At 53.1% G+C, this 23,881-nt stretch overlaps 5 protein-coding genes across 5 annotated transcripts; 2 read left to right on the top strand and 3 right to left on the bottom strand.

Annotated features, from left to right (window-relative positions):
- Positions 1-98: 98 nt before the first annotated feature.
- EsH8_IX_000343 (Threonyl/alanyl tRNA synthetase) lies at positions 99-1,535 on the bottom strand (the record flags this gene model as incomplete). The annotated part of the gene is made up of 3 exons (XM_083266679.1): positions 99-720; positions 776-1,253; positions 1,313-1,535. 3 exons carry the CDS (start codon positions 1,533-1,535, stop codon positions 99-101), a joined length of 1,323 nt encoding a protein of 440 aa, XP_083130244.1.
- A 524-nt stretch (positions 1,536-2,059) lies between these two features.
- Positions 2,060-3,664, bottom strand: EsH8_IX_000342 (transmembrane amino acid transporter protein-domain-containing protein; the record flags this gene model as incomplete). Its single annotated transcript, XM_083266678.1, has 4 exons — positions 2,060-2,709; positions 2,768-2,914; positions 2,977-3,410; positions 3,474-3,664. 4 exons carry the CDS (start codon positions 3,662-3,664, stop codon positions 2,060-2,062), a joined length of 1,422 nt encoding a protein of 473 aa, XP_083130243.1.
- A 2,063-nt stretch (positions 3,665-5,727) lies between these two features.
- Positions 5,728-7,734, bottom strand: EsH8_IX_000341 (uncharacterized protein; the record flags this gene model as incomplete). Its single annotated transcript, XM_083266677.1, has 1 exon — positions 5,728-7,734. The coding sequence occupies one exon, from the start codon at positions 7,732-7,734 to the stop codon at positions 5,728-5,730; it is 2,007 nt and encodes a 668-aa protein (XP_083130242.1).
- Positions 7,735-12,501: 4,767 nt separating this feature from the next.
- Positions 12,502-18,003, top strand: EsH8_IX_000340 (ankyrin repeat-containing domain protein; the record flags this gene model as incomplete). The annotated part of the gene is made up of 2 exons (XM_083266676.1): positions 12,502-16,378; positions 16,907-18,003. The coding sequence occupies 2 exons, from the start codon at positions 12,502-12,504 to the stop codon at positions 18,001-18,003; spliced, it is 4,974 nt and encodes a 1,657-aa protein (XP_083130241.1).
- Positions 18,004-19,802: 1,799 nt separating this feature from the next.
- EsH8_IX_000339 (amino acid permease/ SLC12A domain-containing protein) lies at positions 19,803-21,595 on the top strand (the record flags this gene model as incomplete). Its single annotated transcript, XM_083266675.1, has 2 exons — positions 19,803-20,212; positions 20,332-21,595. 2 exons carry the CDS (start codon positions 19,803-19,805, stop codon positions 21,593-21,595), a joined length of 1,674 nt encoding a protein of 557 aa, XP_083130240.1.
- Positions 21,596-23,881: the final 2,286 nt, after the last annotated feature.

The raw sequence follows: 23,881 nt of genomic DNA, 5'->3' as shown, positions 1-23,881 counted from the left end.
GCTCGGGTTGACTTTGGCTTGAAACCAATGGATTCAAAGCATGATTTAAGTAAAGCGGCTAGGAATTGGCCCTTTTATTCTTGTTGTGTATAGCTAATTCAAGCAAACTCCTCTACCAAATCTTTAAGTGCTTCTAGGGTGCCCCTATCCCATGCAGCGACCTTGCCCTGCCACTTATCCCCAGCACCACCTCCCTTCACCCCTTTCACGAGTTCCTTGATTTTTGTTACCAGCGCTTCGACGCCGGCCTTTTCTCCAAGAACTATGAGCTGGCCGCTCTTTTTTTCCTCGCCGGTTGCCACAACGACGATTCCGCCGCTTGTTGCGACGGCATCCTTGACGTTAACAGTGATCCACTTGACAAAGTCTGCGTTGCCATCAGCGCGGTGGACCCATACGCTCTTCTTGGTCTGTAACTTGGCTTTGGCCGCCTCTGCTTCAAACTCGGCAATCTCGGCGAGCAGCTTCTTCTCCTTCTTTTTGAGGTCCGTAGCCGAGCTCTGCGTGCTCTTCACGCTCTGGACCACCTCTTCGGGAGTGCTCTTGCATGATAGGAGCCTAGAAATAGAACCAATCGCACCAATGGAGGCTGTTGCAAGGTTGATGGCTCGGTCCCCAACTGAAAAGTAAAGACGGAAGTTCTTGCCATGAACTGGTTCGCCATGATGAACCAGGATGAGCGAGATGTGCGATGTTTGAGAGAGGTGTGTGCCACAACACCTAGGAACTCAATGTCAGAATTCAAGTGCAATAAGCATCGAAGGGGAAACCTTACGTATTGCGATCAATATCCCCGATGCGGATTACTCGGACAACTCCTTTGCTCTGGTCATAGTCACCGGGCATCTTGTTAACCTTAGCGTCATCCGGAGTTTCAACAGCAATTGGCAGGCTAGTACGAATGATTTCGTTGCACCTGGACAGGATAGCCTGTAGCTCGCTGTCAGAGGGCTTCCTAGGCAGATCGACGTAGTTCATTGCGCCGCTTTTTCCCATGCCCCAGCCAACAGTGTTCAGGTTGTCGTATGTATTCATAACTGCTGACAGGAGGTGCTGGCCTGTGTGCTGTTGCATGTGATCCCATCGTCGCTGGAAGTCCACCTCCTGGCGCACTCTATCACCAGGTGTCAAGGGTTGAGGTGAGTGATATACACAACGCAGACCAACTCGCTCGACGAACTCTATCGGGATGGGAGTTGCCGATGTGCTTGACAGCGAAGTAATGGTTCCATGATCAGATGGCTGGCCTCCGCCTGGTACCCCAGGTTCGTTAGTCTTTGGGGATCAAACAGCTACTAAGAATGAAAAGTACCTTCGGGGAAAAGAACCGAGTCGGCAAATTCAATCAACCAAATTTCGGCGCCACTCTCTCCGGCCGGGTCCGCGGCCTTGCCTTTGCTGCCATTCTTCTTGTTTGTCGTAGGTGGGCGTTTCTCACAAGAGATAACCTCGGCCTCCAAGCTCCGAAGATAAGAGTCTCTTTGGCAGGCCAGAGCCCCCACAACTTGAGCTCGACTTGACTCTGTCACGGCCATTGGTGGCTTTCAGTCTTTTGTTGGGTTTTTAGTTTCAGGGCAAAGCGCAAGCAGTGAGTCAATCCCTAAGGATATTGAAGTCTGGCTTTGAGATTGAGCAGGATGAGATAAGCAGATAAGACGCTGGGACAAGGGCGTACCCACTACGCTCATTTGTCAGTGGTCGGTGGTCGGTGTTCAAAACGCCGACTTGACGTAGCCACGTGACGAAGTCCCTGATGGTTTTTTTTTTCTTTTTTTTCCACTTCTGTCACTACGGACTACAATGACCTACAACAAGGGTAGGTGCTTCAGCGTCATTGCGTTGCGCGCCCTCGAAATTCCAGTGTGTAAAGTTTGGCCTGGCTTCCACCAATATCGATCCACTGCTTGTCCTGTTGCCATGTGATGCTCGAGATGGGCAAGATGTGACGTTAGTGGCCGATACAAATGGAAATCACCAGCAGAATGAAGAGTCATGAAGTTAACAAATTACATTATTACACACTGTCTCGGCTACGAGGGAGTCAATCCGTGCCCGCAGCTTACCGCGCCGCATTCGAAGCGCACGTCCACGGCTTGGTACCCTTCTCTGTCGCAATGGTCTCGATGGACGCCCAGAGACCGAGCACGCAAATGAGGAAACCAGTCAGGAGAAGCAACATGTTGGCACAGAACTTGCAGATCTGCTTGCCGTCCTTGAACCAGTTGCCGTAGTGCATCCACAGCCAGAAAATACCAGGCAGGCCGTACGAGAACCACGAGGCGAACAGGGCGCAAATAAGACCGAGAAGACTGTTGAAGACGGGGATCGACTCAGCAATGACCATGGAGATGGCCCAGATTCCGACGACGATGGCGATCCACACAATCCCGGAGAGCTTTGTGCGGCGGACCATGTGCTTCGTGTTGCGGAACAGGCGCGAGAAAATGTACTTGGCCGCGACGTGGCCGTAGATGACACCCGCGATGACGATGGTAGGGATGGCAATGCCCCAGATGGCCTTGCGCATCGTGTGGGAGCCAGCGGCCGAGAGGGCGGGCGAGGGGACGTCGGGGCCGACGAAGACGTAGATGACGATGGCGGCCAGGAGGTACAGAGTCGTGTCGGCGATCTGGAGGAGGGCCAGGGCCTTGGGCCAGTCCTCGGGCTTCTTGAACTCTCCAATGACGCTGAAGAAGCAAGAGTGACTCGCTGCGGGGCTGTTAGCTTGCGCTCCATCATCGCGGCAGCGGAGAAAATGGTGACTCACAGAAAGCAATGGCGATGTTGGTCACGGCCAGGAAAGCGCCGGTGAAGCCGAGCTTACGGGCAACCTCGATGCTTCCGGTGCCGATGGGACGGTCGACGGCGACGTCGCCAAGAGTCATGAGAACGGCAAGGGTAATGGACAAGCACGCTGTATTTCTCGGTCAGCCCTATGCACTTTGCGGGAAATCGGTCCAACACCGGGTGACTCACAAGCCATGGACATGTAGCTCGTGTACTTGAGCGTTCTCGGGAAGTTGAGCACAGCGAAAACGGCCAGGCCGACAACAGCCCACACGATGGTGCAGGTCGACGAGTTCGTGAGCGTGTTCATGCAGATGGTCCAGGTCAACAAATGGCTGCCCATGACGAAAACCTGGAAGATGACTTGCGCCCAGCCGAAGATCTCCTGGAAGAGAGGACCCATGCCAATGGACTTTCCGATAACCTCGACGGCGTCACCAAAGTTCTGCACAAAGGGGTACTCGTTGCGGAATTCAGCCAGGACCAGTCCGGAATACGTCGACAGGAAGCTCATTACGAGGATGAGAATGATGCCCGGGACAAGGCCGACGGTGGCCAACACGGAGGGCAGAGAAAGAATACCCAGAGAAACGGTTTCGGCGATCAGGACGATACCACCTTGCCTATCGGTCGAAAGTTAGTATCCGGCGACCATACTGGTGAGTCGAAAACGAGGTCCAACGTACCACCATGTGAGAGTCTTGTAATCGATGATTTCACCATCCTCTCCGGCCAGAACGCTGTTCTCCTCTGTCGTTGCGGGCACGTAGGCCGGCGCCGGCTCGGTGGTGCTGCTGCCGTCCTTCTTCGCCTGCTTCTGTGCCTCCGCCATCTCGGGCGTGGCTTGGTTGTTGTTCAGGTCCGCTTCGTTGCCCATGGTTGTAGTGATTGAACGCGAGCTTTGCGTCCAATTGGGAGGCGTTTAAAAAAGAGTCACCGAGTTGTTTGTCGTTCAGTATGACTCTTTCTAGTCACAGGTCTGAACTTGATCCGGGAGACGGGGAGGAGGAAGGTGGTTTAACAGGAGGGAACCACGACGTCTGGAGAAACCGGTAGAAATCCTTCAGGATGACCACTTATGGACGGGACCAGATTCTTGATATAATCCACCAAATGCGCCGTGATCGGCTCTCAAGTTGAAAAAAGCAGCGAGGCGAAATGTCATACGAGCCATCTGCCGAGGCGATCTCGGCGCGTCCGCAAACGCGCAGGGCACGGGGTGACACCAACGGCCCTTACCAAGGGACTGACTCGGGCCCGCCCCCGGCCCACTCGGCGTGGCGATTTGAGACCTGGACCCTCTGCAGCACTGGAGCCTCATCCACCACCACGGACGGCTTCCGCACGTCTTGACCACGGTGAAAAGGAGGCCATCACAGGTTTCTGCTCTCGGATCGGACGCTTCAGCTTCTTCGATGCACCCAAGGGCGTGAAGGCGTCGACTCTCGCCGCCTCCGTTGCTCGGTCTGACGTGCAGCTGCGTTCTGTACCCCAACGTCCACCTGGAAAAGTCAATGGGCCGATCGCCCAAAAAGTCGAACAAAGAAAACCTGACAGATGCGCCTTGTTAAAAGTTTTCAGGCGCGCATTACGGCTCGAACTCCACAGGTTGGCTAATATTTACGTGATAATCTCCACTTGGCACCGTCTTGACTAATATTGACGTCCCTGTTGGTGGTGGAGGCTCAACGCAAAGTCCTCGGATCCCTTACAAAACGATCGGCCCTTTTTCCCCGCATGGTTCCCGCTCCACCGTCGTCCTGCCGTCCGGCCCCGGCCACCAACTCCCACGCCTGCGTACGTGGTATTTGCTCGGCAGCTTTAGGGTTCCCGTCTGCACAGAACCTCATTTGGCCACAACCTGGTGTTCTAGAAAATGGGCTTCTTAGCCTCCGGCCGCGGGTGAACGATTGGGGTGCAGAACGAAGGTGGGGGTTTGGCTTTCGCGGCCTTGGCGTGCCCCAAGGCAGCGTCCCATTTCCCCGTATACGGGCATACACGTGGACTCGAGGACGCGCGATTCCTTGCAAAAGGGTCTTGACGCCGTTGTGTAGTCTATGCACGATACCCCTTATCCGAGCTTGCCCCCGGATCTCATCCGATCCCCGCAATCTGGAGTGAGATGAAGGGAGAAGGGCGAGACGGGATACCCCAAGATTGCTGAAGGCGTGCTCGCCCTCCATCATCTCCCCTGAAATGATCAGATGCAAATTTTATGCCTCCGTAAATGTTCAAAAAGCGGGCGCGGGCCCAGGTTGCCGGTTTACTGCCACCGGTCTTGCCCTCAAATACGGTTCTTACGGTGTTGTTTCATAAGACCATTTGTAAGGTATGGAACGACCACATCTTTCGAGATGAGCCGTACTCTTCAAGTCACGGAGGTGAGTGCACCTTAACAAGCCACGGCTGCTGGCTGTCGTACAACTTCCCGCAATTCTACCATAGGGCTTGATGGATCAGCAGTGCTGTTACCGTCAAAGCAGAAGTAATCATTGTTGCATTATCTTACGAATAGCTTGAGTGGGGGGCAAAAGCCGTAACTCATGACCTTCGTCCCAATACTTAAACTGATAGATCAGCTACAGCTTGGCGTTGAATTGTGGCAAGGCCGTTGGCCCGTTTGACAGCTATGAGTTTGCTGTTCAGCTCCTGTTGCAAAAGTGGAACCACAATTGCATAGCAGCAATTGCGCCATTATGTACGATAGCTCCAGAATCAGAAGACGTTCAATGTTGATCATAGTAATTACGTCTAAGGCGACAAAAGAAATCCAGCTATCAAATGTTTCTCAGGCCCAATATATTGACAGCTTGGTGCAGAGATGAAGGTATATCCGAGGTATCAATCTAAATACACAACCCACGGTCGCCGCTAGTCCCAAACTCCTCCCCCCTTCCATTCATATGCATTATAATTACAGTTTTGGTCATAAGGTGCGTCTCATCTCGTCGGTGCGATGATGAGCACTATCCACTCGACCTGGTCTTCCGCGTTCTTCAGCGGCGTCCAGTAGCTGGTCAGCTTCTCCATCTTACCCGCCTCGCCGACCAGGCTCGCGAACCCCGTCCGGCTGGCCGGCCGGCCATGCTTCTTCGTGTTGATGTCTGAATCGTCCTTGAACGACCGCCCGCCGAGGCCGATGAGACTCCCCTTGCGCGCGAGATACCCGCCGCCCAGCATGATGTCCAACGCCGCCGACTTTCCGTCTCGGACGATGCGTTCGCGCACCGTGTTCTTGAAGCTCTTCGTTATCGACGGCGAGTCGGCCAGCTCGGACAGGACCGCAAAGATGTCTCGGTGCATAATGCTGTCGGCGAACAGCTCGAGCCCGAGGGCCTCCAGCGCCGGGGCCGAGCAGAACGCAACGCTGAGCTGTGCGACTTTCCTCTTGCTCGGGTCGGCGGGCAGGGATGACGTCCTCGGCGGGAACCCGACTTGGCACTCGGTGTTCTGGAGGACGATCATGCGGCTGTACGCGGGGAACGCCGACTGCGTCTGCGCCGGGAGCGGCAGCCGCTCCTCCGAGCGCGAAACCCGGAGGAAACTGTCCAGGCCGAGGCCGATGCTCAGCGGCGGCCCCGACTTCTCCTGGGTGATGCTGTGGTGCCGCCCGTGCTTCCGGAAAGGCTGGAAGATGCTCTTCTTGGGGGGCCCTTTGTTGTGCAGACTATCCCGATTGCGGAGGCTCGCCCGCCGCTCCTGCTTCGTGTCGCGGCTGTTAGCGCGGCTCATCCGGCGGCTGGTGCGAGATTCTCGGCCCGAGGACTCGTCCTTTGTCTCCTCTAGGGCCGGCCCAAAGTTGAGAAACCGGACAAGGTCTTTGTATTCCCCAGCGTTCTCCGACACGTTGATCTGGCCCCCGAGGTAGTACCGGACCGTGCCCGAGGCGTCCAGCAAGGGGCAGGTGAAAAGCAGGTTCCAGAATGGGCTGCCGTCCCGGCGGTAGTTGAGAACGAGCTCCAGCGACTCCTCCCCCCGCGAAACGGCATCTTGGATGCGTTTGATGGCGTCGCGGTCGGTGAGCGTTCCCTGCAAGAACCTGCAGTTCTTCGGCAGAGCCTCCATTTTCGAGTACCCTGTGATCGACACAAAAGCATCCGAGGCGGCAATAATTGGGTTGTCGGGGATGAGCACGTCCGTAAGGCAGAAGGATTCGGCCAGACCGGGGTAGCTTAGACTGCGGTTGCCAGTCAACGAGGCCGAGGTGCAGAGAGCCAGCTGGTGCTTCACGTATGCCGGGTAAATGGTCCGTGAAACCCTCTGCTCCACGCAGCGTGTTGACTCGACAAAGAGCGTCTCGAGGCCGGGGAGGACCGAGTTGGTCAGCTGCTTCATGTCGGTGTTGAGCGACTTGGACACTGAAGAGGGAAGATTCGTCGGCGTCATCATTGATGACGCTTGCTTCCCAAAATGCGTCAGTGACCGCGAGTATTCCTGGACTCGCAAGAGAAACTCGATGTCGGGGCCGCAGCCGCGATTCTTGGCAAACTGGAAAAAGCGCTGGGAGGTGGCGGCATCTGTGAGAACCATCTGGAAAACCTCCCGCCCCAGGAGATCCGGTATGGTCAACATGTCTGGCTCGACCTCCATAACAGTCGGCGCAAAGCTGCGGCGCAAGCTCGTCGAGACGCTGTCGAGGCTGGACCAGATGCCAGGCCCAAACGTCGGGGACCTTGGTGATCCATCGGGGTTGTAGTCGGTATAGCGACGAAAGGCGTCTTCGTTTGTATGTAAAGACAGGCCCGAGTTGCTTCTCAATCTTAGAGACATCTTGTTTGGCCGTCCAGCTCGAGGGGTCCCTGGCGGAGAGAACGCCATGGTAGGGAGTGGCAGGCACGATGATGTCGAGTTGGGTTTGAAGCCTTGCTGCATCAAGTCCTGGGGGCTGTGGATATAGTCATCATCATACGGTGGTGTAACTGGTGATCTTCGCGATGTGTACGACATGGTCGTGATTCAGTTCAAAAGAGTGACAAGAAAAGAACGTAATGTGTAATAACACGCAGGCAGACCTGACGAATTGACAGTAAAGGGCGGGAGGGCGCTAATTATTAAAACGAATGTGATCTTAGAGATTATACTGAACGTTGGGTAAGGCTACGCCGCGACACATGGTATGTTGTGTGAGGATACGGAGTAACGGACGGCAGAAACACATGGCACCATGAGCAGTAGGGTGGTTCCTTTGGTGATGGAAAAGACGGCGGATGCAGGTGGTTATAGCAAAGCACCGGCGGACGGGCCCTGACTCGCACTCATGGGGTCTCTTTGGTGTTGTGCCAGGCTTGTTGAACACCATGGTCAGTAGCATGTCTTAGGTCGACGCCACGAACCTGTGGGGGAAGGTCGGCTTCGCTAGGCCCAGGGCCACAGTGACAAACGCACACGACAACCGGTTTCCGCTGGGCGTTCCCGGACGTTGCATAACAACGACTTCGGGTCTAAAATGAAAGCTCACTCGCGTTTGCAGGGGGCGTTGTGTCGATCATACTTGCAGATGCTGGTGGGATGGCTTCAGAATGAGATGCCCCGTCCCGGCCAACAAGCCTTATCGATTCCGGGCCAGTTTACATGTCGGTCTGTCGTTCCCGACTTCGCTACTGGGGGTCATCCAGGAACACACTGAATCTGGCACACACAAGCACACGTACACGTAAAATGAAAAAGCAAGGAGACCGTGCGCCTGGTTGGCTCGCGAGCTGGTAGTGGTGGCGTCAAGAAGTTCCCTCACCCGGCACCTTCAGCGACCCCTTTCTTCAGAAGCTAAGGTAAGCAGTTCAATTAGCGACCTTGCCATCTGAAATCTGGTGCGGACGATGGACAGTGAAAACGGACGTAGGTACGACCAGTTGACCAGGGGATTTTGGTCCACATGGCAGGCGATCTCCCGCCACTGCGTGACGAGGAAGTGCCACAGGGGCTATTTTGGTATCTCCCTGACCGCCTAGTTGGATTGCCTGTCCCTGTCGTTGACTCAATGAAGGGGAGTGACGCCGTTGCGACGCTTTGGCCTGTGGCGGCGGTGGGATGTCGCAAGCTGCAATTGGCCCGCACATGAGTGGTAAAAAACGGCCTCACGCAGCAAGCGGCGGTCAGCGAGAGGCGAGTGAGAGGGGAGAGCTGAGCGATCTCGAGGATGCTCCTGCAGCAGCTGCCGGGAGCCCCTTGAGAACAGCCATGGCATGTCTGTACCTGGGCGCGTTAATCTCGGTTCGGCCAAGAGAAGGAAGAAAGATTTCCTGCCGTGTTGGCGTTTCAGTGCAAATGAATGTTTCGGTTATCGTCGACATGTCGTAGATCAAATGGAACATGTCGCTCCCTGATGACGGATTGATGGGTTGGCAAGCGTTGGGACGTGTGAGGGATGTGCAGATGCGGTATCTCTCTCGGCCGGCAGACCAACAGCACCCGCAATTCCGTCGCCACACGTTTGCCAGCTGCGTACGGGCCATTGCCTGTGGCGGCTGGAAGGAGTGGAAGGAGTGGTGGAAGATGCCGAAGAGCGGAGAGCGGCTGTGCGTTTGATTTCCTGTTAGGCGTATCAGGTCTCCGTCCCTTGAAGGTACTTTAGTACATGATTTGGATCCGTCGTCAGGTGAGAATGGATCGACATTTGGCCCGGTGTACACTGTTCGCTGACGAGAGGATCGCGGGTCGCAGTAGTATAGGCACAAGAGGCCCATGCTGGGTAATCAGTCGATCATACCCCGTCGTCTGGCCCGGGCGACGAGGTACCGGTAATCAGGCAGTCCTTGCATGGGTAGCGGCTGCAAGACGGGCGGGAACGAGTTCGGACGAAAGAGACTGTGATTTGTGTGTGACTGGCCGAGCGTGCATAGTCTTGCTAGCTTGTGTGCCGATGCCAGTGCCAATGCCAATGCTAATGCAGGGTAGGACGTGTTGGCCGAGAAATGGGGAATGGCGCACAGTGTTCAGACCTGTGCGCTGGTGATGGTGGCAACTGTATCTTTTCGACACCCAACTCTGTGCCTTAGACATCCGTCAAGCCTCCAACAGACAGATGCCAAATGCTCATGCATTGCTCCCCGCTGAGCCATTTATGAACTGAGTTCTGGATGCTTGAGGCAAGAAAGTAAGCCACAATAAGAAAGTTCTGTCATCATCAAAGATGACGTGGTAGACAGCTGGCAATGCAATGTTCAGCCATCAACTCCGCCCCTACCGTCCACCACCACCATCAACCGACAACACTGTGGGGAAACCATGCGTGAATCAATGGGTTCATATGCGAGGCAGAACCGTGGCTGACATCGTTGCCGGAGAAGAAACCATAGCTGGGCCAGCCTAGGGGGCCAGACCCCCAAAGTAGTCCGGCTTAAACAGTTTACGAAGGCCTGAATCACTCGCCACACGAAGATTTCAAAGGCAGATAATGGCGGTCAAGAAGCTCAGATCTTCCGACTCTCGGGCAGTGGTTCTGGATCATTTTACTACTTCATCAAAAGGCCAATCATATTTGCGCCGCGTTTGTTCTCGGCTGGAGCCGCGAAAGCTACAAATAACACTGGCCGCCCACAACTGCTGCCGTCATCTTAATTGTGTAAACATAACACAGACGATACTTTTTCCATCTTTTTTTATTCGTCCAGAATCATGTCATTCATGTGCTCAGACCGCGGGGTGCCCATTTGATTTAGATCCTAAAAGGCCTCAGCGCAGGGCTTAAGGAGAAATGGAACTAATTCTGCCTGTTGGTCACGCCCACCTGCCTGCCTAGTGCCACGCTGAAGAAAACACACCGCAGGTCAAAAAAACAAAACAATGCCATTGGGCAACCCAGTGACGCGACGAGGTCCCGGCCTCTATAGGCCAGATTACATTCATAAAATATCCTCACGTGCACTGGGGCGGCGAGCGTGGTGTCCGGCCCAAAGCCAATTTTACTCAAATGTGCCGAGAGCTGACTTGGCTTGATGCCTGTGGTTTGTTTTCATTTTGATTTTGTCTTTCCACTTGTAACCATATACTCTCACTCATGACGTTCTACACCAAGCCTCCTGCAAGCTGATACTGTACCTAATAATTTGCCCACGGCCTCAAGCGCTAGTCTTGCTGAAATTGTTACCGCGCGTACTATATGCCGATCTTCATATTCGCAGCCGTGTCTGGAAATCAAAAGTCACAAAGCATTATTTGGCACAGCAGGCGACACTGGGCGATGTGTGGTAGAGCAACACAGTCGTTAAATCGAGCTCTTGGGGCAGTAGTAACAATCGTGGACAATACGGCAAGGAAGGTTGCAGCGATAGAGAAGTAACGGTGGGGCATTTCATCCTTAGAATCGTTGCTAGACTGAAGAAGGAAAAGCATGAATCTATTCTGAAAATAAATAAATAGTGGATAAGTCCAATAGCAAAGAGTGACAAATGCAAACAACATTAGGCTGCTAGTACAGACCATCGAGTTATTTCCTGGGTAATTAGTTTGCCGCTGAGGATGACAACGCAGAATTCAGTCCAGTGTTAACCCAAAAAGTTGTCCCAATAACGGATTGGCAAGATTCCGTACTCAGCGTCACCGGAAGGTGATTCTTACGAATCAACTAAGCTTCAGATGAGAAAGTTCGAGGATAGTTGCCAACTTTATCGTGTGCGGTGAATGAATGGATGTCTAGGCAAGTGAGTAAACGCAACAATAGCTAGAAAGAAGAACATACCAAGTGATGAGAGTGATTGGTGCATGACAAAGCGTTCATGACTATCATAATTCTCCATAGATGGCATTTTCATTACTGTAAAAGCTGACTGAGTAATTCCTAGTCTGGTCTCAGACAAGTGGTCCATGTCATTGTAACTGGATTTGAAGGGTAATCCAACCTCAACCAACATTTCTATTCAACTCTACTTTGCTGTAGCATCATATAGGACCATTTCAAATCAGATGAAATATTCCTTTCATTATTATTTTTGCTGCAAAATAAGCCATTCATTTTATGTCGTGATGTTTGTTTTTTCTTTCGCCATTTTGGTCTGGTGACTATTATAATCGTTGACAGTAGTCGGGAAGTCGCTATTTTATATAAAAGTAGACGAGATGGAGGACATCTCACATGCCCAGAAAAAAAGAAGAAGAAAAAGGCATGTGAGCCATTTGCTTGTTGGTCAGGTCGGCTCAGCTAAGCGTTTTCATAGTATTATTATTTGAAGATGCAAAACATTCATTCGCGTAAATACAACTGAGGTGTCTCTAAGCGTCGTTGCAAGATGTTGTGTTCTAAGAAACTACTCTGAGGTATCATTCTTGTTGGTGCATCTAATCAAGGTTGCAAGCAGTTATTCACAATTCTTTTTGATTCTTTGAAAACTGAACGTTAAGGATAATCGTTTCAGTAAGATGGCCAAGTATTAAGGAGGAGCACCACATATTGTAAAAAGGGTGTCTTACATAATCGGCATTGGAACTAGGTAAGTGAGGCCAAAGATCACTGTAACTGCTGCCTGCCGGTGCCTGAAACACCACTGGTAGAGGGATTGGACAGCCGTGTCACTCAGCCCTACACCACTGCAAACCAACGCCGATGCTGACGTCGGCTGGAATCTATGACTCCACACTCAAATAACTTCTATCGTCCGCCATCAAATGCCACCTCACCCTGCCCACTTTGCGTTATGAGCGTCGCTCTCCCATCTGGCAACATCACTGTCGCCCAGCATCACCACCGGCGTGCGAGCTTCGGAGCGCTCCATATCTAGAATGGCTACTGCCCAGCAGCTAGGACAAGCGCTTTCTGAGATCCAGGCCAAAACGCAATCCATATATCGCTCTATCCGCCAGTCCGACACGCGCCTAACCATCAGGCTGCTTAGCGGTACCCTTCATAGCCTCTCTCTACTTCTCGACGACTTTGCAGATGAGGCCGCATTGTCTGCCTCTCTCAATCACAGCCTTTTCGACGCGTTAGCCGGCGCCCTCGATGAGCTTAGTTTGATACATTCGGAAGAATCTTCATGTGGGCAGGACGGGGCGTCTGAACTTGCTGGTGTCGCATCAGAAATCCGTCAAATTCAAGGCCAGCTTAACACTGCTCTTCAGACGAACTCTTGGGCTGCGCTGCTCGTCTGCTTGGCCACGACCGGTCCACGCAAGCGCTCACGGAAGCAACGCCTTGACACAACGCCTGGGTCGATTCCCGGGAGTCTGGATGCTGCAGCAGATGATTCCGACTCAAGTGGTTGTGCCGCTGCTCAGGAGTGTCTAAAAGTTCTACTAAGCCCCGAGTTCGATCACAAGCTGGACGACTGCTACTCTCACCGGTTCTTCGTCGCCGAGAGAGACGTGGCGCACCCGCAATACGCTTCATGTGCAAAACGTGTGCCGGAAATCGCCCGTTGGCACTACTCCTTTGTTGATACAGACCTCGAGCTTCTTTTCCACCCAAGAAAAAGCACAAATTTCCAACAATGGCTCATGGAGTACGCTCGGCAAGAGTGGCCGGAACACTTCAATCTGACCTCCGGCGCTCTCTCCATGTCATCATTTCTTCGGTTAATGTCAACAGTCTCGGATGATTCACTCAGTACCCTTCATGTCGCTGCTGCGATGGGCTTACATCGCCTTTGCAATTATTTGATATTACGAGAGAAACAAGACGTCAACCAGCCAAGCCCTTTGGGGACACCTCTCTATTGTGCCCTACTTGGCCCAACTGCACTGTTGGGGCGTGTTGACGACCCTATGCAGCTCATAGCCAACTGTAAGCCCTGCAGCAGCTTTCAAAAAAACACAATTGATGCTCTTCTGGACGCGGGCGCTTCATGCACGGCGGAGTCAGTTGGCCCTCATCGAGACGAAGAATTTTCGTTGGCAACACTGGCATTTCTTTCTTCTCAGTCACTCCAGGACTCAAAGATCCTATTACGCATCCTTAGATCAGGAGCAAGCCTCGACGAGCGTTTTGTGCAGCTGTTCCACGGGAAGGACTCTCTTTTGCAATACTGGCCGTCTCCGTTGCCGCCGCCGACACATTCATTTCTCAAGGGTGCCTTGCCTGTGATTCTAGACCATGCTGTCCCCCGATATGATCGCTACAATGACATCTCGTTATTGGTCACCGGTGTCTATGATATTATAGACCATTTAGATCTGGATAATCCCTCTTCCGTTCGTGGATCACGGCCCCTTGAAGCATCGGACGCTGCATACATGGACCTGGTTCGAGACGCAGTGGAAGACTGCGAGGTTGCAGTCGTTAGGCGGCTCATACTGGACCCTCGCTGGAGCCCGAACATACCAATTAGCAGATCAAGAAGTCTATCGACAGGATCGTCTGATAGCGATGTATCATCGTCACTACCACCCAAGGGCCCGACCATTCTTCATTATGCTGTCGAAGCCGATGACGCATCTCTCGTAGCTGCCATTCTTGAGTCGGGGGAAGATGTCAATGTGCACGTCCGCAACAACAACGACCAAACGCCATTGATGTTGTCTGAGTCACCGGAGGTTTTCAAACTTCTCCTTGACCATGGCGCCAGAACGACAGACACCGATGAGTGTGGTCGCAATATTTGGCATTTTGCGGCTGCAAATTCCGACTTGGCGCTGTTAGATTGCCTTCAAGAAAACGACGAGCACAAGGACGAAAACCTGAAGGGGTTGATGAAAGATGGCCAGACTCCTATTGCCCAGGCTATCATCTATCCCTTCAGCCAGATGAAGAAGCAGCGCAAGCCGACTATCAAAGCTCCTGTTGGGGCTCTGCACATGCTCAAGATTTGCCAGCCCGACGACGAATATCTCAAAAGCCCAACTCCTCTTATTTTCCTAGCTGTTGAATGGGGCTCGGATGAGCTGCTCTGCAGCTTGATTGACTTTGGTGCCGATCCATTATTGATTGACGACAAGGGCCGAACGGCCACGCATTTCCTCAACGTGTCTGCTTCAGAATCCCTGGTTAAGAGACTCCAAGACTTCAACAAAGACCCCGGCCTAACTTTTGAAGGACTGTCACCGGCCGAAACCATTTTCTCTACTTTCAACGAGACAGCATTGCTCGCTCCTCAGCCGGGCCGGGCCACCAATCATCCCGCCAACTCAAAAGCGCTCGATGCAGCCGCATATGATTGTCTCCTCTCGGAAGTTATTCTCGACTACCGAGACGTTACTGGTGCTGGGCTCTGGGAACGGTTTGCTAAAACAGTTTTAACTGGATGGGCTCGAGATTGGCCGGCGGGGTCGATGGCCGGTCCATCTATGCTCGTCGCTGTTGATTGCTTGATCGAGAAGAAGGCCTTGGCCAAGTATGAAGAGGAGCGTCAGCAATGCTGTCTCATACCAATTTTCTCTGGCTGGACATTAAAACATCTAGCCCGGGAGAGTAGGCCACCGTGGCTGGTACCCATGGTTTCAAAAATCTTGCAGGCCTCGGCCAAAGGGGACAGTTTTAAGGAATCAACGGATGCAGCCCTGAGCCTCAAGATTGCTGTCGATCAAAACCACAACACTCTTGTGGACATACTGCTTGGATTAGGCGTCTCCGTCCATACGCGAGTAGCAAACGTCTCAGCGCTCGAAGCTGCATGTTTGCCACACTCCTGCGATTCGTCAATGTTCGACAAGGTCCTTGCTCATGCTGATGCCAGCAAAATGAACGATGTCAACGCCTCAAGAATCGGTTTACTCTTCCGACTCATCGACAGTAGAGTTTCATATCGTGACTACAAATTGTCTGCCTTGCTACGAAAGGGATGTGACCCCAACGTTACAACTCCTTCTGGGATGCCTATGGTTGTGGCTTATGTCAGAGAGCAGCAGACACACGCCGCCCTGCTCTTACTAGATGCCGGGGCAGACCCATCGGCTTCCTGGATCAGCGGTCTTGACACGGCGCTGGTTGCAGCTGCAAAAGGCGACCTTATCATACTGACTAAGATCATGTCAACCAGGCCCGACTTTGACTGGGCCAAGCGCTGCGCCTTCGAGTTTTCGCCAGCCGACCTGACTAGCCTTCCAGCCAAAAGGAGAATGCGAAACTGTACCGCGCTGCACCTTGGAGCTGCTTTTGGGCATGGCCATGTTCTTAAATTCTACATCAATTCCATCCAAATCGACGTTGAGGCTGCCACAGACGAAGGTTGGCGGCCCCTACACTTTGCCGCTGCTCACCGTTCTAGCAACGGATCTTGCGCTCGGATCCTCATTGAAAATGGAGCAGACCCTGCAGCGAAAATACACAGCAATCATTGTAATCCCTTGATGCTAGCGGTGCAAACTTACCGTGTCGAGGCTGTACGGCCTCTTCTCGAGCTCGACCCAAAGACTCTCAGTCATATAGACATAGCCGGCGCCTTTGCCCTGGCACTTAGGTTCGGCTCCGACGAGTTGGTCCGGTTGTTCTCGCCTTTTCTTATGGAAATATTAACTTGGTCGCGGGACATGAAGGGTGGACGTGGATGCTTGTCCGACGTGATTGGGGGCGTGCTGGAGCTTTTGATGAAGGATGATGATCATGAATCTTGCGAGAGAGTTCTCCAGATGGTGGATCCCGATGTCCTAAACTCTATCCGAATGAGCTGCGGAAAGTGCTCGCCCATCGTCCTTGCCGCAATCCAGGGCAGATTCCGCATTGGCAGTCTCTTTCTGAATTCTGGGATATCTACCTGGAATTACGCCGACCGCTGCCACCGTCACTTCGCAGCTCCATCTCACATATTGTACCCGGAAGGACCATCTCGCATCTTGTATCCGGCCTGCACTGCTCTACATATCGCACTGATGCAGCCAGGAGACGTCTCAAGCACAGAGCTTGAAGAATTTGCCACAGGGCTTCTCGGGCGGATCAGCTGGACCCGACACGAATTGAGTCCGGTTCATTGTGCTGTCATCAGTGGCCAGGACAACAGAGTTCAACTGATTGTCAATCACATAAGAGCGAATCCTAGGCAATACCTGGAGCTAGTTAAAGCAACCCACAATTGGCCAAAACTAGGCACGAATATTGGCCCAAGGGTCGGTTCTCAAGAACCGCTTGATGGCACATCAGCCATACCCGATTCAATGGTCGACTCAATCATCAATCGAGTCATAAATCAGCGTGCTACTTCATCGGAAGTACTATCAATTGTCAAAATGGGATGGACTCCATTGCTTATTGCAGTAGACGAGGCATCTGTAAAGATGATGGAAATTCTCATAGCGAACGGCGCAGACGTAGATATGCCCGACGGAGAGCAATACATCACTCCACTTCACGAGGCTGCGAGGCAGAACTTCATCTATGGGGCCAAACTTCTCTTAGAGAAGGGCGCGAACCCGAACCTCCGCAATTCACAATTCTACACGCCATTGACCTTTGCAGTCGAGCAGGGTTATCTGGAGATGGCCAAGCTGCTCGTGGAGTACGGGGCCGACATCCACGTTTACGACTCGGACGGCATGAGCATACTCAACACTTGCGGCGAGGAGTCCAAGTGCCCCAAGATGTTCATCTGGCTCATGAGCCTCGGGTTGGACCCGTATAGGCACGACAAGGCCGGTTACACGCCCGTCCACGACATTATCCTCAGCAACGAGTTCTCTGGTATTGCTTTTAACCATGGATTCGACTTCTCAAAGGTTGGGGAGATCCGGAAGGGTTTCGTGTCACTTATAATCGAATTCAACCACAACAAGGCCAATGGAATTTTACTCAGGCTGTTCAAGCGCCTTCCATTTGAGGAAGCGTCGGAGCTAGCCAACTCTACGCCTGAAGCTTTCGTCAGCCCGCTTTGTAACGCCGTGATCAGAGATGAGCTGGAATGCATCCCCACGCTGCTTCGGTACGGCGCGGATATCGACGCCGAGGGTTCTACTGATGGCTCCGCGCTCATGATTGCTTGTTTAAAGGGTAGATTAGATGTCGTCGAGGTACTTGTACGTCATGGCGCCAGGATATCGTACCACACGGTGGTCGATGGAAGTCCCGTTTTCAGAAACGCCCTTGAGTACGTCAGGAGTTTCCCACATATTGTGCGGTGGCTTCTCGTGGACAGATTCACGCGCCAGGGGAAGATTGAGGGAGTCCTAAGAGCCGCAGATGGGCAGGAGGCGAGGCCCTGGAGTGGCCCTTGCGTTGCCGGGTATGAGCTATCGGGAATTGGGAATCATACTGGGCGTCGGATTGGAGAGTCAGGCCTGGATTTTGTCAGACGTATGGACCAGATAAGACGCAGTTTGAGGGGCCAAACGGTCCACATTGTGGCTTTGGAGCGAAACTGAGAGGATGGTAGAGGTACTTTTCTGAGAGCTGGCTACCCCTGGTACTCATGCAGCGGAACTTGCGAGATATGTGTCAAGATTGTTTGTACTGGTTCGTGGTTTCATCGATATTATACTAGGTAGAGATTATAAACATCATCTTGATAGTGCGGGACTTGGATTGTCTTCAACCATGGCCATCATTTCCTAGGATATTGCCCTCATCCTCGTTTTGATGAAAGAATTAAAGGCCCAAAATGCCGTTGTGAGAAACTCAGTCACCATTTCTCAGCTACCAAGAAGCGGTACGCATTCTGAAGGACGACAGCGCTGATACAGATACCCCAGTGAGCAAATCGGTTAGCTAGCCACATATTCGCCAAACACGACAAAGAACTATGGTTTCAGCGAAGTATTTAAGACTCGCCAACTTGACTAAGGCTGGAAAGAAGCACAAACAGACTCCTCAACCACTCGAACGCACCGAGCCGTTCACCCCAAAAGCACCACGCACCCTCACCTCGACCCGCACCACACGTTCACACCTCCAAGTGATTAAAGAACCGCCAAGTAGCCCGACTGATCTTGATTAAAATAGATAAAACAGTAATTCTGGACATGATACCAACAAAGAGATGAGTTTTGCCACTTTCAACAGTAAGACAGTCAAAGGCACCAGCAGAATCAATGGCGGTGCATGAAACAAAGCGGCTTTGTTACGACAGTGCAATTTTCAGTTGATTGTTTTGAAGAATGCCCTTGTTCCAGACTTGGAAGGGGGCGGGAACACATTGGGGTTTGAACCGCACCAAAACCAAATTGAAGAAGCGCGGCAAGGCACTTCATGATGCACAGAGTCCAAGCAAGACTTACCTGACCAGTGAAAGCACAGTTGGAAAGCCAGAGATCAAAAAGTGAGACCGCGGGAGTTCGACCCAAACACCCACCTCCACAGGCACAAACACAATGACGAGGTAATTTCATCTAAAATAGGAAGGCCGACTCACAAAAGAAGAAAATGACAAGGAACATTCAAAATTAATGGTCGGATATGCGTTTAGTTCAAATGCTATAATTCCGATTATGCATAACCCACTATTCTTCTAACTGGGAAGTGGAATCTGGGTGGCTTCAAAAGAGTGCAGGTTTCGAGTCCAATTCTGAGCCCGACACAGCGACATGACACGTCAAGTTGGTTGGTACGAAAATACCCAAAACAGGTCAGGGGTGACTTTCTTCAGAGTTCGGTGTCATTTGAGGAATGATACCAGGCTCTCGTAATTTGGACTAATGGGGGACGCAGCTCAGCAAGAATCTCAATCTTGGGAACTTAGGAGAGCCGTGGGTAGTTTTCTTCCCTCTAGGAAATAAGGCTCTCCGATTTAAACACATAGAACCCGATCTTCTATACCTTGTCACAAGATTAGAAATGTCAGAATTTTACCTTATCCCAGTGTTTTTGTATGCTGAACGGTGGGTGTCCAACAACATCCTTTGGAGAGACGACTCTTATCAACCCCGCACCCAGACTGCCCATGTGCCGTTTGTGCAGGATCGGGATGCAGCGATCGACACACGAAGCTCCTGTTCTGGTGTTTTGGGCGCATGGTCATTGGGAAAATTGCAACGTCAGTTTAGAATGCTCGTACTACAGGTCTGCTGCTACTTAATGCCGGCACTCGCTCTCTCGATTTACCCGTCACCCCATGTCTGTTCATCACTCATGTAGACTCACTGAGGCCCGAATACGCCATCGCTGATTCGGCCAAATCTCTACTGATTATCGAAGAAAAGTATTGTCATGGAAGTAAAAGAAACAAATGGAGATGAAAGAGAGGTTGGCGGGAGAGGCAGGCAGCACAAGAGGCGGCGACGCCCATGACATCGAGCCAGGGACGATAGGCACAGGGGGCGCAGAAGAAGTCAAGCAACAGCAAGAGCTGCAGCAAATCGGAACCTTGGAACGAAGGCTAAAATCGCGCCACGTTCAGTTCCTCGCTCTGTCGGGGGCCATTGGCACAGGGCTGTTTGTCGGAAGCGGCCAGGTGCTTTCCTTGGCCGGTCCCCTGTCGGCCTTCATCTCCTACGCAGTCACCGGTTTCAACCTCTTCTGCGTGATTAACAGCCTGGGCGAGATGGCAGCATGGCTTCCGATACCGGGAGCCGTACCAATCTTTGCTACGCGGTTCGTCGACCCAGCTCTCGGGTTCACATTGGGCTGGAATTACTGGTAAGACAGTCTTAATCTTAATGTCTACTAGCCATGTACAAGTACGCGAGCAAGCGAGGTGGCGAAGGAACCTGATAACAAAGTCAATGGTGAACTTGCAAGGGGCTAAAGTGAGACAGGTATCAATTTGCTATTGGCGTCCCGATTGAGATCACAGTCTCTGTGGTTATCCTGGACTACTGGGACCACGCTGTGCCGCAAGCAGCGTTGATCACCATCTTCTTCCTGGCCATGGTGGTCATCAACTGCTTCCCGGTCCGCATCTACGGGGAAGCTGAATTCTTCTTCGGCGCGGTCAAGCTCACTACTATCGTCGGGCTGATCATCCTCATGTTCGTCATCACTGTGGGCGGATCACCGAGCGGCGACGCAATCGGATTCCGGTACTGGCATGACCCCGGGCCGATGAACGAGTATCTCCGACCCGACGCCCTCGGCCGATTCCTGGCGTTCTGGAAAGTGTTCATACAGGCCACATTCTCCTACGGCGGCAGCGAAATGGTCGTTGTCGCATCTGGCGAGACGGAAAACCCTCGCCGGAACATTCCAAAGGCAATCAGGCGGGTGTTTTGGCGGATAGCCATCTTCTACGTGCTCGCCATCTTCCTCGTCGGGCTCTGCGTCTCCTCAGAGGACCCCAACCTCCTGAATGCCATCAGTAGCAGCGCCCCAGGCGCAGCACAAAGCCCCTTTGTGATTGCCATCCAAAACGCCGGAATCAGGACGCTGCCCTCAATCATCAACGGAGTCATCCTTAGCTCAGCATGGTCCGCCGGCAACTCCTTCTTCTACGCCTCGACCCGGGTGCTGTATTCCGCCGCTGTCGACGGCAAAGCCCCCGCCATCCTGAAGTGGGAGCGTTTCGGCGTGCCGTACGCCTGCGTTGCCGCCACAACCGCGTTGAGTTGTCTCGTCTACCTCAACGTCAACAATCGCGCCGCCGAGGTATTTTTCTGGGTTAGCAACCTGAGCGCCGTGAGCACCCTGATAGTCTGGGCCAGCGTGTGCTACACGTATCTGCGCTTCTACTACTGCCTCAAGTACAACGGCATAGACCGCGACACGTTGCCCTACAAGGCGCCAATGCAGCCTTTCCTCGCGTACTTCGCCATCGTCTTCTGTCTCGTCGTGGCGTTCTTCAACGGATTCGACGCTTTCTTCCCCGGTCGTTTCAGCGCAAAGACGTTCCTGCCTCCTTACATTGATATCCCAATCTTTGTGTCGTTGTTCCTGGGCTACAAGTTTACCCAGAAGACCAAGTTTGTGAAGCTCTCCGAGATGGACATTTGGTCGGGCAAAGCGGAGATTGACCGGCTCGAGCCTACATGGCCGGTAGTCCAGCCGCGCAACTGGCTGGAGCGAGTTTGGTTTTGGATCGCATGAGCTCGCATGCCTCGTGGCCTCTACGAGGTTGGGATTTTAGGGGTCGAGTCGTAGCGTGGGCTCGTGGCATTTAGACTTTTTTCTGTTAGTGTATGCTACCGCTCACCGTGGTCGACGCTGGCCGGCAGAATGAGGTTTGGGGATTGGTCCAGATGAAATGCCAACAGCCGTACAGCAACCATTGGAGAGACGAGGCCGTAGCAAGAGCCATAGCTCGGCTGAGAGTCACTAATGACCCAGCGGTGAACAGCTAGCTCTTCAAATGGAGAATTTTGCCCGACAGCCGACCTCTTAGCTCACCCAGGATTCTGGTAGATATCCACTGGCGCCTGACATGGGGGTCTCGGTCGCATCGTGGGGCTTTGGGGGCCGCTTCCGATGTGAAGAACCTTTCCCCCGTGGCAGCGACCCCTCTATTGAGCTCGACCCTTGCCGTTGGGGGTCCGTGGCGTGCGTGGCAGGCGGCACTTATGTTGGTGATTGCAGGCTAATTAGTACCGGTAGGCTGGTGTGGGATGGCAGTCAGGCGGGCAGCTAACTGGGCTGGCAAATGCACGTAAACATGTGGCGTTTTTGGCGCCGGTGGGATGTCATGGCAGTATTCAGCTTTGCCTCCCGAGTCGACGCCGGGAAGACGACGACACACGATGGCACTCGCGTGTGTCCCTTGTAGGGGTATCAACCAACCTAGACAGGGAATGCAAGGAGGGCTGGGATGGGGTGGTGGATGATTTGGAGACGCTGTATCCATATGGAGTACATAGTGTGTCTTGGAAGGGGGCGAAAAACAAGGACGAAGAATGCTAGTATACGACAAAGGATCATGAGGTACTGAAAACGCACAAAGCACCGAAGAAGCGGTTGCCTGGCAGAACTACGCTGGAGAAGCCGAGAGAGATCTGGAGGCAAAATGTGAGCCCATTTCCCAGCGGAGACTCAACTTTGTTTGGCCGCTGTGGACTCTTTCAGTGGTGCTGACAGGCGGCCGAGGGCAATCCATTTGTCAATCCCCACCGGGCTGACCGATGTTCGGTCTCTTGGCCGTCCGTTCCTGAGCCAGTCGGGAGCATGCGGAGATTGGCGCCATGGGTAATGGGGTGGAGGATACACCCAGGGTCAGGCTCAAATTTGTGGCCCATTACGAGGGTGAAGGAGTCAAGGGGAGGGAGGTGGGAGGGCGGAAAGGAACCCCAGCCCCTGGTCGCCGACGCACGCAAACCGCGGCAACGTTGTAGCCGTCGTGTGGCGAGCAGGCCTTCGTGCAGCAAAAGCGCATGCAGCAAGTGATCAATTACTAGGAGGCTGCCGACAGCCTACCTGCCCGAGTCAAGCAAAGATGTTCTGCTGGCGCTTTCTTTGATGGTGCTTTATCACAAGTAAGCAGACCAAACAGCCATTTCCTGACGGCGATGGCCGGTGATCCAATGGTGCTGAGGGAGGGGTGGTTGGATGTGCCACGACGGCCTGGGCGGCGTAACCGCTTGTGGTATCGGCCTCAGTGGTTCAGAGTCAAGGGTACACGCTAAGTCATATCAGATGGATCTGATAAAAAAGAAAACTCTGACCGTTTAGAATTTTCACCTTAATCCCGACCACACACCACACACACTATCCCATGTCCAACCACACGCCGGCGACACACCAGCATCATCGAGACAAGAGACTAAGCCCAAGAAATCCCGCTAGCCGCTGATGGTTCTTTGCTCCTAGCGCACCATGTTCTCGTACTATCTATCGTATCGTGCTGGATCGGCCCCCCATCCCAGTCGTCCCCGAAATGGCTCCGATTTGCAGTGTGGTGCGACCTTGGCTGCATGCGAGTCTGGGACTCGATTGTAAAAGTTAAAAAGGCGACGGATGTAACCTCACTTTTTTCTCCCTGTGCCCCTCCGGCAGATCCGTCTGAAGTTTTCCTTCTCTTCTTCATTGACTTCCCCGGTCATTCCTCTGTTGTGCCTGTTGATTGCCACGACCGAGCATCGTTGTTGTGCAGTTCTTCAGTGCTTCTGTCTGTGTGACCAAGCGACCTACACCTCGCCTCGCCTGCGCGCCGCCCACCTTGCTCTCTCGGCCTACCTCACCGAGCAGCCTCACCTTGGCGCATTGACCATCGGCGCGTTACTGCTCCCGCTGCCCACAGCAATACATCACCGGTTCACCCCATCCAACCTTCCGGGTAAGTACCGCCGTCCTCCAAGGTGTCAGACGCACGGAGGTGGAGTTGTGCCGACTCCCTTCTGCGCACCCTGCACCGCCTGCTCGGGCTTCTCTCGACGACACTTCATC

The sequence above is a fragment of the Colletotrichum jinshuiense genome, chromosome 9 (genome assembly GCF_051148585.1).
Source record: "Colletotrichum jinshuiense chromosome 9, complete sequence".
NCBI lineage: Eukaryota > Fungi > Ascomycota > Sordariomycetes > Glomerellales > Glomerellaceae > Colletotrichum > Colletotrichum jinshuiense.
This window is presented reverse-complemented; position numbering and strand designations above follow the sequence as displayed.